This window comes from Puma concolor, chromosome B2 (genome assembly GCF_028749965.1).
Source record: "Puma concolor isolate L17-30 chromosome B2, mPumCon1.1.hap2, whole genome shotgun sequence".
Lineage (NCBI taxonomy): Eukaryota > Metazoa > Chordata > Mammalia > Carnivora > Felidae > Puma > Puma concolor.
Window position 1 is genome coordinate 133912184 of NC_141671.1, and position 20371 is coordinate 133932554.

Below are 20371 nucleotides of genomic sequence, written 5' to 3' on the forward strand. Positions count from 1 at the left end.
CAGTAAATATTTATTAAATGAAAGAATGCCAAAGATTTGAATCAGCTAATGTTGGAGGATCTAGATTAGTTCTTCAATGAATCAAATTTACTCTAAGTGAATTAATTATATGAATGTAAAATAAAAAAGTACCATACGGATATATGATAACTTTGTATACATTTTCCTGTATTATTAGAATGATTTACTAAGTCCTAGATACAATTCAACTTATCATTAAGAACAACTCAAAGCTGAGGAGCCTGAAGCATACATAAGTGTACATATGTGATTCTAATGCAAAAGCTGTAATCATGGGGCGCCTGGCTGGCTCAATCTGTTGAGCGGCCAACTCTTGATTTTGTCTCAGGTCAGGATCTCACAGTTTGTGAGATTGAGCCCCACATCTGGCTCTGCAATGACAGCACAGCACCTGCTTGGGATTCTCTCCCTCCAACTTTCTCTGCCTCTCCCCCCACCTCAAAATAAGTAAACATTTTTTAAAAAGTTATAATTATTGTCCTCAAATTCAAATAGCTACAGGTATAAACTTACATTTTCTTTTTAAAATTTTATAGTATTTGTTAGGCTGAAACTGGTCATTTTTCTGGGTGTTTTATATTTTTTGATGCTTCTCAGCATGTAATTGTCTACCTTTGTGAAAAAATAAACTGATCTAAATGTATTAACTATATAACTACAGCTTTCATAAATGTTAATTTAAAAATAATAGCTTTTAATTTCTATTATGGATATTTTAGAACTAAACAATAATCATTTAGATCTCCTTTAGCTCATCTAACGGGTCAGAGTTTACAACTAATCCCAAATTTCAGAGAAAATGTAACAGCTTGTTTTAGTTAGTGGTGTGCTGGTAAATGTTTAACAACTGATTCTCTTCAAAAATGAAACAAAGCAGAACAATAAAGCCTTGATTTCTAGTGTTTGCTCATTTTTATGGATTAAACTGTGTCTTCAAAACAGATGTGTTAAATTATTAATCCACAATACCTCAAAATATGGCCTTATCTGGAAATAGAATTGTTCCAAGTGTAATAAGTTAGGATGAAGTCATACTGGAGTAGGGCAGGCCTTTAATCCAATATGACTGATGTCCTTATAAGTGGAGAAGAGACACAGAGATACAGACACACAGAGGGGGAACGCCATGTGATCACAGAGAGAGGGTTTGGAGCAATGTAGCTGCAAGCTAAGGAGTGCCATGGATGGGTGGTCACTATCAGAAGCTCAGAAGTTGCAAGGAAGGATTCTACACGGAGTCTCAGAGCATTATCCTGCTGGCACTCTTAGAGCCTCTATAACTATGGGAGAATAAAGTTCAGGTGTGACTCTTCCTGTTTGTGGTACTTTGTTAGAAAATCTGATATACCCATGAAGTAAATACTCTCAGTATGGCCAGTTTCAACTTTCCGACATGAAATTACTCAATACAGAGCTGGGAAAAGATGTTAACAATGGATTCTTGCCAGCTGGTATGAACCACCTCCCACATATCACTGTTAGAGTATTCTCTATGAATTCTTAAATACAAATTGGTTCATACATTTTTATCCATTAATTCATTAATTCATTTAACAAATATATAATGAGCACCTACTAGGAGCTAACAACTCTTATAATTGCTTGGGTTACATAAGTGGACAAAATGATAAAAACCTTTCTACTTTCTGAAATGGAGCTTCCATTTCACTAGAGGAATAAAGAAAATATATTTACATGGCATGCCAGATAGTGATAAGTTTTTTTAAAAGCAGCTTTCCAATGTCATTTTTTTAAGTTTTTAAGTTTATTTTGGGGGGGGGGAGAGAGAGAGAGAGAGAGAGAGAGAACACGCCCACATGAGCACATGAGGGACAGAGAGAGAAAGGGAAAGAGATAATACCAAGCAGGCTACTCAGAGTCATCACAGAGCCCAACTTGGGGCTCGATCTTACAGACCATGAGATCATGACCTGAGCTGACATCAAGGATGCTTAACCAGCTGAGCCACCCAGGTACCCTGATAGCGATGAGCTTTAATGAGAACAAAGAAATAGAGAGAAGGGACACAATTTTAAATAGAGAAAGACCTCACTGTGAATGTGATATTTGAGAGACATGAAGGAAATGAAAGAGTGAGCCACGAAAATACCCAAGTGAAGAGAATTCCAGAATTTCAGGCAGAGAGTAGACACTACAAAGATCCTAAGGCCAGGGCGTCCTTGTTCACTGAGGAACAGTAGGGTGACCAGTGTGGCTGGAGCAGAGCAAAGGTTAGAATAGTAGAGATGAGGGAGGTAATGAGGATCAGAGTGTGTAGAGCCTTTAAAGGTACTCATCAAAAGACTTTGGGTGAGAAGGAAAGGCATTGGTGGATTTTAAGCAGAGAAATGCCGGGATCTGATTTATGTTTTAATCAGAATCACTTTGGCTCTTTATTGCACTGTTTTTCTAATGGGTCTCTTGCTTCCCCTCAGTTGGTTCTTAACAATTATTTGGGAAACTTCAGTCTTTCACTTGGATGGCATAGGGACATGAAAAATAAGAGTTCAGTGGCAACAAAACAGCCAGGGATTTAAAACAGAGAGCAGAGATTTGTAATTTAAATCTGTAAAATTTTGCACTAAGGAATGAAGCCATCAGAGCCTTCCCAACAAAATGAAAAGTCTCTACTTGGTGGTCATGGCTTCATTTACCATGAGCTTCCAAATGGAGTTTTCGAAGAGTTCCTTTTTGAACTGTTGAACCAGCATAGTCTTTCCCTTAACAATTTCTTACAACTTTATCTTCTAGAACGTGCTTCTGTATTTCCTCCTCCTCCCCCTCCTCCTGCCCCTCTCCCTCCTCCTCCTCCTCCTTCTTCTTCTTCTTCTTCTTCTTCTACTACTTCTTCTTCCTCTTCCTCTTCTTCCTCTTCTTCTTTCCTTTTAATTTCAATCTAGTTAGGAACTTTGGTAAAATAAAATTAAGAAAATTACTAGGAAGTCAAATACAGCATAAAGACATGAAGAATACAAGTCCAAAGTTGTATTATTAGATTTAACAGACACAAAATCTCATTTCAGTAAATATAATAAAAATAAACAAAGAAAAGAATTGCCAAAACAGTATTCATTATTCATTGAAAGTGTGGGCCTAGGTGATTAGTAGAGAATATTACTATTATACTCCTAACTTTTAGATGTTCTATAATTGTAAATAAAAAGTTACAAGTGAAGTAGAGGTTTCCTGTGTTGAATGCCTGTATGTACCCTTTTAATAAACACCATGCATATCAATATTTAAAATTTTAATATGATAATGACTTTATTAAATTATCTAATATGGTTTGGTTTAACTATCATACTTGCATAGGATTATGCATATGTATTCTGCTTCTTTATATAATTTTTATGACATTCCTAATAGAATAACCAGCCTCACAGAGATGCGCTGATGGAAATGGAAGAAACACTTTGCAGCAATTTCAGTGAATTTGGGGTATTCATTTAAAATTTTCTATCCCAAGTAAAGTGAGTGATGCTCTATTTTCAAAAGTCATCTTTAATCAGTAGCTAGTTCCAATAATTTATTCCATAACTTTTTAGTTCAATTTAAATTATCTTTTGATGAAATAAAAGAATTCTGGGCCCACTAATTTCTTATATGAGGATTTTTAAAATTAGTAACAAATTTAATAAAATTACGTCTGCTATGGACTGAATTGTGTTCACTCAAAATTCATATGTTAAAGTCCTAATCTCCAATGTGACTGTGTTGGGAGATAGGGCCTTTAGTGAGATAATTAAAGTTAAATGAGGTCATGAGGGTAGGACCCTTATCCAATAGGATTAGTGTCCTTGTAAGAAAAAAAGTACCAGAGAGCTTGCTGTCTCTCTGTTTTTCTCATACCGTGTGTATTTAAGCACTGAGGAAAGGCCACATGAAGACATAGTCTGCAAGCCAGGAAAAGAGCTCTCACAAGAAACTGAGTCAGTTGGAACCTTACTTTTGGACCTCTGTTCTTCAAGACTGTGAGAAAATAAATTTCTGTTGTTTAAGCCATCTGTCTGTAGTGTTTTGTTATATCAGCCCAAGGAGACTAAGGCAATCTAATTCATGAACAATTCATGAAACATTTGCTGACAAAACTTTGCAGATGATAATACTGAGATCATCTCTACTTGTTGACAATTATTTTGAAATTAAAATTGTGGCATAGCAATCTACAAAAAAACCCTTTTCTTCAAAATTTCTGACTTTTAATTTTGCCCTTTATAAATGTCAGCTCCTATCTGTCAAAAAAAAAAAAAAGATTCTTTCTTTTCAAGAAATTTAAAGATCATTAACTATATCAAAGATATCAGTCAATAGAGAAAGTCAGGCTTTCCTATTGATATGTTTACATATTGAGACAAAACTGATTTGTTATCCTGAAGAAAAACTGTTCTGTTTTTCTCGAGTTCATTCTTGATACAATTTTTCCTCTCAATACCAAGAATAGCTGTTTATGGTCAGGTTCTATATTATTACAATTGGCTGTGGGGGGGAGGTGCCAATAAGACAGAAGCCCTAAGTTAATAGCAGTTACCTATTTCCTTGAAGTATGCATCTCCATCATGAACAATTTCAATCTGCCAATGTTAAGACACAGAACATAGCATTTGGGAAAAATGCTAACAATCAGTTCTGATGGGCCAGTGAAAGCCACCTTCAGTGCATCGGTTCTCACATAACACAAAGTTTATATTATGTCACTAAGTGGTGTTTACTTCAGCTGATTTTTTTTCACCAAGACCTTCTCAAAACAGAAACTATCGCGTCGATTTCTATTCTCTCATAAGCTACTTAGGTAACTACTCCAGGATGTTTCCCTGATGATGGCAGTTGGAGCAGAAGAACTTACTCCTGTACAAAACATAAGCCGCCAGCCACATTTTTTGACAAAGTAATTCTTCATAATATTATCATATCTAGAGGTAGTTGTGCTTCTCAGCTTTGGAACTAAAAGAGAATTTAAATAAGAGAAGAGTTTTCTTCCTCTAAGTCTTCATCATTTTCAAATCGCACACATACTAAAAGAACTGCCACGTAAGAATTTATCTGCACGTTTCTCAAGTTGCAATGAAAGAATGCTTTGCCAGCTTCATTTATGCAGGGCCTTGGTTTTCCATATCATTAGGCAGTTTCAGAAATCATCGAGCTATGATGCACGGAAAGTAAAATTTGAGCTACTTTCTTTACCGGAATCAGCAAACATTTCTAAGCAAATATCTTTGATGCAGTCATTCACTGATGTCTTGGCAACTGTATGTGTCTTTCAGTCTTAGCAACCCTGAATGCCACTTTATTTAAAACCCATGAAACACTAATGTTTTGTTAGAATATTGAACATAGACTTCTATCAGCTTTTTAATTTAATACTTTTTGTTTCAAAGAATTATTTGATTGTACATTTAACTTTTAATGTTTTGTGTATCAATTATTAGTAAATTTTGATGATTTCACAAATTCATCAGGTAAAGCAACTCCACAAATAACATACTATGGCTTCAGCACCTCACCATCAATTGGGGATAAAAACCAAATTCAATATATGAGGGGACATATTTTCAGGTAAATTTCATCAGAACTCTTTTGCCCTCATTTCTCTGGAATCATTTCCGCTATCCATATTCAAATACTATTATTGCCACATTTAGCAGATTGTATATCTTTTCTCATAAAAAAAATCCAGTGAAGCCTGTGTGGCCATATAATTAGAGTTAAAGTAAATAAGGAGAATTGTATTTCCCTAATTTAGAAATTACTCTTACATGATAGATTATAAAATAAGCTTGATTAAAATTTATAGTGATTATAAAAACAAGTGCATAAAAATAAATGCTTGTTATGTTCTTGGATATTTATATAATTTTGGGTTACAGTTGGCAAAGTAACCATGAAATGCCACACACTATGACACGGTTCTACTGCATATGGCATGCATACAGCTTGAGCTACAGGCAATTGACCATACAAATTGTAAAACAAAGTGCTTACACCCTATGCAATGACAGGGGGCCACAGATCACGTTCTTAGATCTTACAACAATGTCTCACTGCTATAGATTTTTCTAAATGCTTAGTCTCAGTCTCTGTCTTACTTTCTCTTTGAGTGGTAACAGTTTATGAACTGGCACCAGTCTTTGGACCATACTGTGAATAGTGCTTCACAGTGTAGAGAAACCTTTCCCATATCTAGATAGAACTCACACATTGGATGGATTGTGAGGAGACTGATGGTAAAGAACTGTTAACATCTAGTAAGATTTTATCATGTGCTAGACTGTGCTACATATTTCACGTGGATCATATATTTTAATTCACACGCAATTCAAAGAGGCTGATACCATTTCCACCACCATTTTATAGGTGGGGAAACAGAGGCTTAGAAAGTTTCAGTAACCAATTCCTATTTCATTTTGTCTCCTGGGATTAGTTGAATGAGAGACAGAATGGGATGCTACCCTGGTAGTGGAACTTGAAGGAAGAAAAAAGACCCACTTGTCCACAGTAATTCCCCTCATGGACCCACCCTTCTTTTACACTGGCTTAAAATTGTCTTTGATAGGGGCGCCTGGGTGGCTCGGTAGGTTAAGCGTCCGACTTCAGCTCAGGTCACGATCTCGCGGTCTGTGAGTTGGAGCCCCGCGTCGGGCTCTGGGCTGATGGCTCAGAGCCTGGAGCCTGCTTCCGATTCTGTGTCTCCTTCTCTCTCTGCCCCTCCCCCCCATTCATGCTCTGTCTCTTTCTGTCTCAAAAATAAAATAAACGTTAAAAGAAATAAAAAAAAATAAAAAAAATAAATTAAAATTGTCTTTGATACATGAAAGCTTGGTTTGTAGAAGTTTTAGGAAAGGCTCCGACACGTGCATGGTTGTGTGCAATGTTTATCATCTTTGCCCTACGTTTCTGCTAGGACATAGTCACAAGTCTCCAGCTGGCAGATAATTTCAGGTTCAGGATGCCAGAGGTGAGTTGGGGGATGGGGTGAAGAGCATGTGGTAAAATAGGAATTACTTATCTGACCTTGATCTCCCATATGTGAAGTTTCCACTTGTTGAGAATTCCCTTCATTTTTCCTCTTTTGCCTTTGGCCACCATCTCGTTCCCTCCTCCACTTTGGTCACTTTTCTACCAGAACACCATAGGGCTAGAAGTGAGGCTTCTGTTTGAATTCTAATTCTAGCAGGACAGGAAAACCGAAGGGGGAAGTAGCTCATCATCCTCTCTGTTTTCCAGTGGGCTGATGACCTCTAAGTGCCTGTCCTACATAATTAAATAAAGAATACCTACATTTTGCGTCAGTTTTATATTTGTGGTGAGTTGGCAGCAACTAATTTTAAAATTAACTAGCAACTAATTGGACCACTATCTCCATTCCTGGTTCATCAAATTTCCACTGTGCCTTCACATTATAATGTAATTAGCCTGTGTGTGTGCATGTGTGCATAGGTGTGCGTGTGTGCATGCGTGCGCACACTCATCCATGCCCACAATGTGTTTCCACAGTTTTTGTCTGAGAATCCTAGAAACAAAGAACGTTCACAAGTAACTACACTCTAAGTAATTTTAGAATGACCTTTCTAAGACAAACCTAACCACGTCATATCCCTGCTCAAAATCTGCGTAATTTCTCACCACCTTAAAAATAAAATCCAAAACCCTTAACAAGGATGTTCAGAGGTGCCTGGGTGGCTCAGTAGGTTAAGTGTCAGACTCCTGATTTTGGCTTAGGTCATGGTCTCCCGGTTTGTGAGATCAAGCTCCCTGTCGGGCTCTGCGCTGACAGAGCAGAGCCTGCTTGGGATTCTCTCTCCCTCTCTCTCTGCCCCTCCCCCCCCCCAAAATAAATGAATAATCTTAAAAAGAAAAAGGATGTTCAGGTTCTTCAACATCTCACAGGCTTGTCTTAAGCGTTACCTTGCACACTTTAAGCAAACTGAAAGCCTTGCTGCTTGATTGCTTTGTCCCCTCTTGAACTGGTTCTTCTTCCATCTCTCTTTTTACTGTGGAGCTTCAATGCATCCTATGAGTCTCGTCTTAGATGTTACTTCCTCTTGGGCAAAACCTCCCTTGACATGTCCCCTTTCTTTCTCTATTCTTCTGTAGCCCGTCTTCCTTTCCTTTCACTGCTGCAACTCTCTGTGGCGATTGTGTATTCAGTGGCTAGTCTTCCCTGCCCCTGTGATTGTCTGGAGAGCAGGGGCCGCACCTGTACCGCTTATCAATGTATCTGCAGCGGTAAGCAAAATGCCTAACTCACACAAGATTCTTAGTGCATAAATGTCAAATGAATAAAGCCAGTCTGAGTTCTTATTGAAAAAGCTGCCATTGCCGCCATAAAATTTCTCACAATTGACATCACATGATTTAAACTGAACTACATGACGTTTCTTCAACCTTTATAAGTATGGTTAGCATTGTATTTATGGAATTTTGTGCTTGTTTACATATGTTTCTGAAAATATTTTTATTATCCTTTCTAATTTTCTTGGTTATATGCTAGTCTCTGGAATACATATATATTTTTAAATATTTGTTTATTTTTGAGAAAGAAAGCAGGGGAGGGGCAGAGAGAGAAGGAGGCAGAGAATTTGAAGCAGGCTCCACCCTGTCAACACAGAGCCCAATGCAGGGCTCGAACTCATGTACAGGGAGATCATGACCTGAGCTGAAATCAAGAGTCAGATATTTAACTGACTGAGCCACCCAGGCGCCCCTCTGGAATATTTTTAAAGAATTATAGCTTTATTATTAGGTACATGCAATTACTTGTACTCCACACAAATCAAATCGCTTTACTCCCTAGACTGTAATTATTTTAATTGAATGTAAATATGTTTTTATAAAATGTTTTTAAACAATTTTTAAATGAATACAATTGTATTTCTGGGTTTTTTACTATCAATTTTCTTATTAAATGATTTTAACTTGTATAACGCAAAGGTGGCACTCATACATCTCCTGCCCAGCTATGATTGCTAGAATTAGAAATGATACCTTTCTGTTGTTTCCATCAGAATTTATTCAGTGGAATAAATATTATTCTTCGGGTTGAGACTGCGGAATTTCACAGGGACTAGAACAATGATTCTGGGTAAGAGAACAGGCTTGTGAAAGAGCTGCTGTGTAAAAACATTGAGGGGGATAAGGAACAAGGATTCTTGTATTTTGTAGCTTTCTGTTAAATGTTTGCCCTGTTTGTCCACATTATGCAGTTTTATTTCCAGAGCCCAGATAGGAAAAGGAGCTCATCACCAGGAAGCAGATGGGGCAGCAGAAGCTGCTGGAGGCTGTGAATATGCCTCGTAGAGTTCAGCATGCAGCACAGTGGGAGTCACTGCAGACACCTGGGCTGAGCAGGTGCCTGCAGGTCATTTCTGGTCACAGAGTCCACACTACCACCACCACTGTCAACAACAACGACAAGAGTAAACCCCCAAACCAGGCTGAAGGAGAGCTGCTGCCTCCCTGTTTTCCAGTGTGCTTCACGGAGAATCCACCAAAACAATATCATTGTAAAAAAATCCCAACACAACTAAGCAGCAAAAATTCTTGAAAATTCTCTGTGGATACTATTTGGCAAGTAGACAAGATGATTTAAGTACATAAAAAAAAAAAAAACACAAAAAACAGGTGCTTTACGGATGTTTTTCAGCAACTTTTTGTTAGCATTCCCTAGCCTTATCTGTGATAGATTTAATATCTCCTACAAACCTCTAACAATTAACATTTCAAAAGTATTCACCAACTAATCCTAGCTGAATATTTTTTTCGGTCACATCCTGGTTCTCCGTGATTTCATGATTTCTTGGATTTGACCCCAACTCTAATTTTGGAATGAGGTCATCTATAGTGAGGGGGAAGGGCTTTAGCCAAAGGCAAGGGGGATCTAAGGCTCTACCCCACTAAAACATACGACTTCAAATTGTGTATATTCATAGACAATGATTTACTCCCATGATGTGCTCCTCTGTGTTGGAGGGCAAAAGGACAGGAGGTCACACTTTCTCTGCTTTTAGCACTGACACATGATACTTGCTTTTATAAACTGGGGATGATTTTTTTTTCCAACGTTTATTTATTTTTGGGACAGAGAGAGACAGAGCATGAACGGGGGAGGGGCAGAGAGAGAGGGAGACAGAATCGGAAACAGGCTCCAGGCTCTGAGCCATCAGCCCAGAGCCCGACGCGGGGCTCGAACTCACAGACGGTGAGATCTTGACCTGGCTGAAGTCGGACGCTTAACCGACTGCGCCACCCAGGCGCCCCGGGGATGATTTTTTTTAAAAAAAGAAATAAAAATAAACAGCATAGAAGGTTCATTTCATACACTTAAAAAAATTGTGGGTTTCTTGTTCAGACTATATCTACACACACAGAAAAGTCTCACATAATATGGAATCCTGGGGAGTAACACACCTCAAGCTTAAATTTTATGTCAAAAGTAACTTTTTTCTTTATAAGTCATTTTGATTTTAAATATATAGTCATAAGCAGAATTTCTTGAAAGTCTGGTGGATTTTATTTTTACCCTTGACCCCATAGTTCAGGTCTTCAAATTGCTATACACGTAGTTATGATATAATATGAATAAATTGAAATAATTAAATTAGTTCAAATTTTTCTAAGCAAACTGAGCATAGAGAAAAATAGATGAGTCTATCTTCTTTTTTAATATCAGTTTGACTGACCGTCATATCCAGTGATGGTGAGTAAAGCCAGATTTGTTAGAAAGACTCAGGTCATTCACCACCAGGGAGCAGAGCTCAATGGCCTTATTATGTAATAGGCTTACAACACTTTGAGGACTTCCTGCAGTCCTAAGGCTAACAGCTTCTAAACTGGGATTTATGCCCATACTTCCTGCCACACTTTCCTCTATGCTCCAGCCATACGGACTCTCCAAATTCTTTGAATGGCCATGCTCTTTCCTGTGTATTAGATAACCTACCAGGAACCTTCTATACCAATTCCTCTCCATCTTTTCATCTGACTAATGTCCACACATCCTTTGGGTCTCAGCTCAGACATAACTTTCTTAGTCATCCTTAATCACTTTCTCCCCACCCACACTTATATACCTATGTACACACTTGACTGAGTTAAATCCCCAAACTCTTCTCCTCATAGTACTGGTTGCTTTTCCTTCCTTACCTTTATAGTGTTTGTAATTCTTGTTTAATGTTTGTTTCCCCCACAAGTCTGTAACACTAGGGGCAGAGGATAGTGTGTCTTATTCTCAATTGAATCTTGAGCATAGGAGAGCATCTAGGTAAATGCAGAAGGAAGGAAGGAAGAGAGGGAGGGAGGGAGGAAATGAGAGGTGGAGGGGAAAGGGAAAGGAAAGATCTGTTCAAAATTGTAAAATATCTATCCTAATGGATTTAGAAAAAGCATGTAGACATTCTCTGGTCTGGCTGGTTAGACTACACTATACTTCAAGGTCTCTTTAGCTCTGGATCATGTTAAGTCAGCCATACCTTCTACAACCCTTGGTCTATTGAAAATACAGCTCCTGTGTGGTTCACTGGGAAGATTCTGAAATAGAACTGCACCAATGAACTCAGCTTAGTGGAGGACACATTTATCCCAACCGATCTCAGGTAACAAGGGGTAAGCGATGGTCAGTCTTTTATATTTGGCCCGGATCCCTGCTCTGTGAGAAGCAAGTGATAAAACACTTTCTCTGTCAGAGACCGAACAGTAAGTTATGTTCCAGAAACTGCAGGGAGCGACTCCGTGGGTGTAAATAAATCCACCTCTTGACCAAGGGAGAAAATTAACATTCTCTTTAGTTTGACTCAGCTTTAGACAAATTTCTTCCTGACTATGGGCCCCTTGACTTCCCTTTCCTTCGAGCATTTAATTTAAAAAATGCTGTTAGGAACACCTGGGTGGCTCAGTCAGGTGAACATCGAGCTCTTGATTTCAGCTCAGGTCATGATCCCAGGGTCATGGGATGGAGCCCCGTGTCTTGGGCTCTGCACTGAGCATGGAGCCTGCTCAGGATTCTCTCTCTCTCTCTTTCTCTCTCTCTCTCTCTCCGTCCCTGCCCATGCACGTGTTCTCTCTCTCCCTCTCTAAAGAAAAAATAAAACAAATAAAAATCAGCATTATAAATTCTTTGTCTCTTGGAGGTGTACATTTTCTCCTACACTCTTGCCAGTTTTACAGCAGAGAAATTTCTTTCTCAGGTACCTGGAAGCCATCCTTTGAAATGTAATCATCAAGAGTGATAGCAGACCTCTGTTTCCCAGTTTCTGTGGAAAGGTGGAAACCTAACTTAGATAAATGACAATTATAAAACACAGATGGCTAATCACATTGACCAAGCGCCTCTCAATGTCCTCCAGCACTTATTCACTAGCTTCTCCCAGCGCTTAAATCTCCCCAACTTTTGTTTCAGCAGAGGGGAGTTCAGTGTCTTTGGCATATTGAAATATACTTGAATAAAGTCTTGTTTGCCTGTTTAACTCTATCCAGTGTAATTTTTTTTGACACCTGCTTGGGAAGGAATCAGAGCCACTCACATGAGGTTTGGCCTGGTTCACGTGCATACTTGAATTAAATTGGAGCTACATCACTCATAACCAATGTGAATGTTCTAGAAGGTGATCAAATTAAAATAAAATTTGAACCCACTGGATAAAACATCAGTTAACTTCCATTTAGTGAGCAAGAGGATTAGTTTCATTTTGGGGAGTGGGATTGTTTTCTTTGAATGCTACTGTTTTGAAAAAACATTGAAGAGGAAGCATCTGATCACTTCTAGGCAATGTAAGTTTGAACAACGTCCAGGAGCCAAATCTGTGGTTGTCATGTTTCTGAGCTAAATCAATTTTCTGCCCTATAAATGCAGCTCATATAATGGTCTTGGTTGAAACCTTGAAAGCTTGCTGAGCTCTTATTGTGAAGGCCCTGAGTGCCTGGGTTTTATTTTATTCTGATTTGGACAGCAATTGATGGTTTTGTGCCTAAAGAGCACTGGGTTGGGAGCCAGACTGCCTGGATCCATATCCTGGCTCCACTGGGACTTCAGTTAGTTGCTGAACGTCTTCTGACTCAGTAAATGTGAATAGTAGAGAATCTGAAGACTAGTAAATGCTCAATAAATGTTAGTTCTTGCCATTGCTACTATTATTATCATCATCACTTTCACTACTGTGAAAAACAAACAAGACTTTATTATTTCAGAATTTACTACTCTCCACCAAAAAAAAAAAAAAAAAAAGCCATTGATGGGTAGCAATTCTGGCTTAAAATAGACTGTCAGCCTTGCTGAATTGCCTCACTCACGTGTAACGCTGAGCTCTATTTGTGAGACCTTTGTCTTTCTCTCTCCCTACCCCAATCCCTGAATTTTTTTAGTGATGGATGGGCAGACAGAGATGAAGTCATTGAAGGTTATGAGGTGGAAGCCAACGGGGGAATCACAATAAAGCTGCAATCTCCAGAGGTCAGGTCATTTGATGATTATTTCCTGAAGCTGAGGCTGGACACTAATACGAGGAATCCCTGGTTCCCTGAGTTCTGGCAACATCGGTTCCAGTGCCGCCTACCAGGACACATTCTGGAAAATCCCAACTTTAAAAGAATCTGCACAGGTAATACGTGTTCACAAAATACTGACTCAGAAGTTACAACTCTATCTCCATTGCAACTTGTTGAATGAGAGTAGAAGGTGTCAAGGCTGGAGTTCCAAAGACTAAATTACCATCTTAATTTATAAAATAGCTAGAATGAGGAGAGTGTGTGTATTACCCTGAGGATTCATGTTTCTATGTTCTGGAAAGGCAACTTTGGTCTCTGGTGGAGCAGGTTGTAAGAAGAGATAATGTAGGTCAAGGAAAAGCAAACTGAGAATTCAGGTACCTACTATTCAAGCCAGAGGGAAGAGGTTTTATTGCAAGCATATTTAGGAAATGTTAACCACAGACATAAGTAAGCAGCACTGGTTTGACCCCTTTTTCTTCTTTATGACTCGCTTCAATATACAGGTCTGGAGAAGGTGAGATAATGACATCCAGGGCCACATCACGAACATATATGTATGTATATGTGGACGTAGGTGGCCAGAAACTCTGCACTCTCATTTGCAAATAGGAGTGACATTTCCCAGTGGGACAGATAATTCCCATGCACTGCTCACTGAAGGCATGCCAGAAAAGGGCAGCATATTGTTTCAGGTCCTCAGGGCTTGGTGAACTCCACTGGATGTCCTTTCCTGCCCTCCCCCCTACCCGCACCCCCCCCACCCCAGGAACTACTGTACTTAACATGACTAACTTACCATACTTCTTGACAGATTTCTTAACACAGTAATTTCCATGAGTGCTATCATTACTGCATAGAGACATTGATGTCCCCTGTCTTTTTTCAGTATTGCTTAATGTGGCAAAAATAGATCACCTTTGGTATACCACAGTGCCATTCAAAGTCAGTTGTCTATACTGGGTTGATACCACAGCATGATGGACAGGCATTAAAGGTGGTATTGCCAGGACTGAGATGGGAAAGACTACAGGAAAAGCGAGAAGGATCAGGAACTAGATTTTGGATGGGTTAAGTTTGAGATGGCTATTAGTGGATTGCAACTATATATGTCACTTGGTCATTGTGTTCTATTAGTAAAATTTAGATTACTACTTGGATGTCTTTACATAAGGATTTCCAGGAAAGTATCTTGCGACCTAAGCTTTCAAAACAAAAGTTAGAATTCTGTAGCCATGTACGTTTTAAAAACCATTTTGGGTTTTCAATTGTCATAGTGCATGCAAATGTCAAGGTTAAAGTTTGAACTTGGTTAATGTTCATACTAGAAAATTTAAAAATTTCACATTCATGAACTGTTCTTATATTTTGCTTTGCTCAGAGCTATTTTTAAGAGCTTCTTATGTGATTACAACCTTTTATAAACATGTTTATGTTTGCATTTCATTCTGGAGTCAAGCTTAGGAAATATTTCCCTTTGTTCTTAGTTCTAAGAAAGATCAAAGGCTTATTTAACTTTTCTATTTGGAACTAATTCATGAACTTTATCGATCGTTTCTGCTACGGGAATCCTAGAATTTTATCGTTAATTTTTCTTTAGCAGTGTTTATGTTATCTGTGTGTGTATGCATTCATGTATATTTACTTTGCTCTTCAGTTTTAATGTCTGCATTTCTATGAAATTGGCTTCAATGTTATTGATGAACAACTAAACTTTTACTTCACGTATCATTCTTATCTAGTTGAGATCCTTGAATAGCAAGTGAATTGCATAGTCTTCTAATGAATATGCAGACACATTTATGAAAATTAATGTGCAGAAGTGAAATGAACCCTTCCATTCTATTGATAGCTACTCTTTCTATCACTTATTTTTACCTCTTCTAATTGGGTCATTTCAATGTTTTGGAAAGTTTTGATATTGCAGTTCATTTCCATAGAAACCTTTATTGAGCTTAATCTCAGATGTCACTATTTAAATAAAGAGTTTACATGCACTAGATTTTCAGTTTGAATATTAAGGGTCCTAAGCCCAGGCTGAATAATTTGCAAATCACTGTGGCTAATTAAAAAGTACTTCATGCACAGTCTACATCACTGCTTAATTAGTTGCGAATATCAAGGGATTGGAGAAAGTGTTGGAAAGGTACTAACCAAAACATCAAAGCCTGACTTCTAAAAAAATTAATCATTGTGAGGACAGTGGAGAGAATAGGTATAAAGCAAATCAAAGTCACTCTCTTCCAGTAAATGTCTTAACTGTTTATAGCATTTTTTTGCAGTGGCATAGGGCTTTATCCTTCCTGATGAGAATTGTGAAAATGATTCCATGGAAACTGCGAGAGCATTTGGAAGCGTAACCAACTGGAGCCAACACTGGTTCTGTTAATAATCTGCCACAAAACTTGAAGGACCTCATTTAATCTCTGAGTCAATTTTTGCAACTATAGCATGATAACACTTTCTACTTTACACAGGTGTGAGAATCAAATGAAGTAACACAAGTGAGATACTTCGCAAATCCTTACATAAGTGTAAAGTGTTGTTGTTAATATCGTGTCTTACAAGAAGGAAAATAAGATGTAGCGTGGATTACCTTGTTAAATATTATAGTTTTTGAAATTACAAATTTAGCATAACTATATTCCAAGATGTGGCAACTAGAAAAACAAGCACAGAACCCTTAATCAACCACCCTTATACAGTGCCAAAATGGATATTTTATTTTTCTCCTATCTAGGCTTTCACAATTTTTTTCTGATTATCAAAGTAATAAGCAGTGCTAAGTTTATCATATACAAATTGGAAATATAGAAAAACGTAAGAAAGATGAAAAGCATCAATAATTTTCTTTTATATAACTACTATTAATTACTATTAATTTTTTGATGTATTTCTAGCAAATATACTGTTAAATTTTTGGTATATTTTTATCTATATATACTTATAAATCATATAGCTAATATTATTTTTATATTGCTTTTAGAATAAATACTGCCTTTTCTTTACATTTATGAATTTCTTTGTCACTGATTTCTTTCACTCATTTTTTTTCCATTTTTTAAAATTTTATTTTAGAGAGAGAGAGAGAGGGTTCAAGCAAGGGAGAGGGGCAGAGGGAGAGAGAGAATCCCAGGCAGGCTCCATACTCAGTGCAAAGCCCAGCACATGGGTTCAATCTCACAACCCTGGGATCATGACCTTACCTGAAATCAAGAGTTGGGTGCTCAACTGACTGAGCCACACAGGAGCCCCAATTTCTTTTATTCTTAATTGCTATATAACATTCTGCAGACATATAAACTCTAATTTATTTGACCATCTCATTCTTCTGACACATCTAGGCTGTTTTCAGTTCTTTATGAGTTAAAAAAGCTGCAGAGAGGTATTAAAAAATTCTTCTCCCTAGTCCTCACCTTATTCTTTTCTCATTTTGGATAATTTTCTTAAAGTATATTTCCAGAAGTTGAATTACTCAAATGATATGAATACTTCTAAGAAAATAAGAGGTTCCAAAAGGCAACTCCTACCAGCACCACTTGCAATTCTATGGACTTTTTTCATTTTCTTTTGCATAGTTATAATCATAGTGTGCCTATAATACTGTATCTTTTTTTCAGTTAAGATTCTACTTTACTTTTGATGTTGTTGCATAATCTTTATAATGACCATTTTAATAGCTCCATAATATTCTACCCAATGAAAATATTATAATTACTTAGTCATTCTTATATTACTGGACGTTTAGGTTGCTTCCAATTGTTTTTCTTAGAAAACAAAACAAAACAAAACAAACCAGTGAATATGGTACAGAGTTTTCATGATTGTTGTTGTTACTACTTTTGGATTGTTCCCTCACTATAGATTCCTAAATATATAATTATATTTAGAATATGACAATATTTGGGTTCCTTAAGTACATGTCTTACCATTGTCTTGAAATATGGCAATATCAAGATTTGCTGTGGTTAGCAGTATATCAACTGAATGAGTTCACTTTGTCCTCACTGACCTTTTTCACAATCCAATGAATTTATGGCCATAATTTTTTACTTTCTGTCCTTATTCTTTATAGCAACTGGGAACAGGAGGACATAATGCTTTTTAAAGCTAGTATATCTTTCCTTGTAGTTGGCTATTATTGCAAACATAATGAAAGTATTTGGATGGTATCTGTAATACTCATCAACAGTTCAGGGCTATTAATATAATGATAGATAGTCTGATGTGACAAAATTTCAAGACTTCCAAGCATGAGTACTCTTTTTTTTTAATTGAGATATAATTGACATATAAAATTAGTTTCTAGTGTACAACACAATATTTGTTATCTGTATATGTAGTAAAACCATTACTCTAGCATCCTTTATCATCCATTATCACTATATATATCACATTTTCTTTATCCATTCATCCATTGAAGGATACTTAGATTGCTTCCATGTCTTGGCTATTATAAATAGCTTCAATGAACATAGGGGTGAATACATTTTTTTAAGATAGTGTGTTTGTTTCCTTGAGATAAACACCCAGAAGTGGAATTGATGCATCATATGATAGTTGTATTAACTTTCTGAGCAACCTCCAGACTGTTTTCCAGAGTGGCTGCACCAATTTCCATTCCCACAAACAGTACATAAGGGTCCCCTTTACTTCACATCCTCAGCAGCATTTGTTATTCTTTGTCTTTTTGATAATAGCCATTCTAACAGGTGTAAAGTGATATCTCATTGTAGTTTTGATTTGTATATCCCTGATGGTTAGAGATGTTGAGCACCTTTTCATGTACCTATTGTCCATCTGTGTGTCTTCTTTCAGAAAATGTCTGTTCAGATCCCCTGCCCCTTTTTTCATCATATTTTTTTTTGCTATTGAGTTGTATGAGTTCTTTATTCATTTTAGATATTAACCTCTTATCAGATATGAAACTTGCAAATATTTTCTCTTTTTCAGAGATTGGCTTTTCATTATGTTAATTGTTTCCTTTGCTGTACAAAAGCTTTTTGGTTTGATGTAGTCCCACTTATTTATGTTTGCTTTTGGTATCAAAATCCAAAATATCATTATTACCAAGACTTTCTTTTAGCAGTTTTATGGTTTTGGGTCTTATGTTCAAGTCTCTCAAGTTTTTTCTGTGTGCATTTATAGTGTAATATCATAGTCCAATTTAATTATTTTACATGTGGCTGTCCAGCTTTGCCAACACCATTTATTGAAGAGACTAATATTTCCCCAAACCATGGGTACTCTTCCCCCAGCTTGGAGACTGTCACTCACAATTTTTAGATTGGTACTAATTTTTATAACATATTTGCCTCATGAGTAGGTTTCAGTGGAACTTCCATTTTGAATCAACTTACCGTGTGAAGTGGGATAAGATGGGTCTAATATAATTTGACCCAGATTGAGATAGTTTCTTATTTACTACAGCCTATAAGGTCCTAGGGTAATAACTTCTCTATACTTTCGGAAGTTTGACTCCAATGCCAGTATGCACTCTTGAAGAATATCATTTGCCTTTACCCAAGAAATTGGTATATTAATTAGATTTTGTGGAATGCTTCACAATTTTCCACCCCTCCCTGTATCCATTCTCTTTGAAATCCGACTTTGCAGCTCCTCCCATTATGAAGTAGAATTTTGTTCCCTGCTTTTTGAATTTTGATTGAATTTATAGCTTATTCTAAGTCTAGGTTTTAAGAGGCTTGACCTACTATTGTTCTCTTTCTTGGGATCGTCCCTCAGCTATATATATATATATATATATATATATATATATATATATATGCCTTCTAGAATATGAGAGAGAACTTAAAGCAAAAACAGGATGATCTCTTAGTTGAGGTCATACTGGCTAAACTAGTCTCCAGCCAATACACTCGCTGACTGTTGACATATAAGTGAGCCCAACCTAGATGAGTCATGTCCAACCCAGAGCAACAGAACTTCCTATTGACCCCCAGATTCATGAACTAAATAAATACCTGTTGTTTTAAGCCACTAAGGCTTGGGGTGGTTTGTTATGCAGCATTATTGTGGCAATAGACAATAGAGCAATAGCTGATTTAATTTAGGGAACATAATTTCTCAACCCAATGCAGAATTCTAAATCTTATCCCCCTTCAGGAGGAATGATACAATATTGTACCCTATATCTGGTGAACGAAACCAAACATTTTTATAAATTCTTCAGTGAAGAAGATTTAAAGCCTCCTGATCCAAGGCAGTAAGACTATTCTACTTCAAAATTCTGGAAGTGCTAACAAATGGGGCACAGTTATAGCTGAGACAAACCAATAGCTTCAAAACCTAAAAGTCATAGGTTCTCACACAGTGCTGGTAGAAATTGCTTAATGGAAATATGTTACAAATCTTTAGATGTTGTCTTCGATACAGCAGTTTGGGGTGCTATAACAAATTAGCATAGACTTGGTGGCTTAAACAACAAATATTTATTTCTTACAGCTCTGGAGGCTAGAAAGTCTAAACTCAAGGACCTGCATGGTAGGGTTCTAGTGAAAAGCCTTCTTCCTGGTTTCCTTACATGATGGAGAGAGAAAAGAAGCAAGCTCTTCTCCTGTAAGAGCACTAATCCCATCCTGAGATTCTGAGGTCTCTACCCTCAAGACCTAATTACCTCCTTAAATCATATCTCCAAATATCATCACAATGGGGATCAGAGTTTAAAGATAAAAATTTGGAGGGGACACAAACATTCAGTCTATAGCAGATGTGTTTTGTATCTTTTGGTTGAAAGAATAAACATGAACTGACCTTCTGGGCATTGCACTTTCTCAGAAAACCTCATTAGTTATCACACATAGATGAAGCTCTGAAAATAATATCATACTATAAGCACAGTCTTGGTCTGCTT

At 37.2% G+C, this 20371-nt stretch overlaps 1 protein-coding gene across 3 annotated transcripts in view; it reads left to right on the plus strand.

Annotated features, from left to right (window-relative positions):
• GRM1 (glutamate metabotropic receptor 1) overlaps positions 1–20371 on the plus strand; it is a 416877-nt gene that overhangs the window by 292557 nt on the left and 103949 nt on the right. For all 3 annotated transcript variants that reach the window (XM_086708072.1, XM_025925255.2, XM_025925256.2), the window contains exon 4: positions 13375–13610. In XM_086708072.1, coding sequence (XP_086564198.1) covers positions 13375–13610 — 236 coding nt within the window. The remainder of the gene's footprint in view (positions 1–13374; positions 13611–20371) is intronic.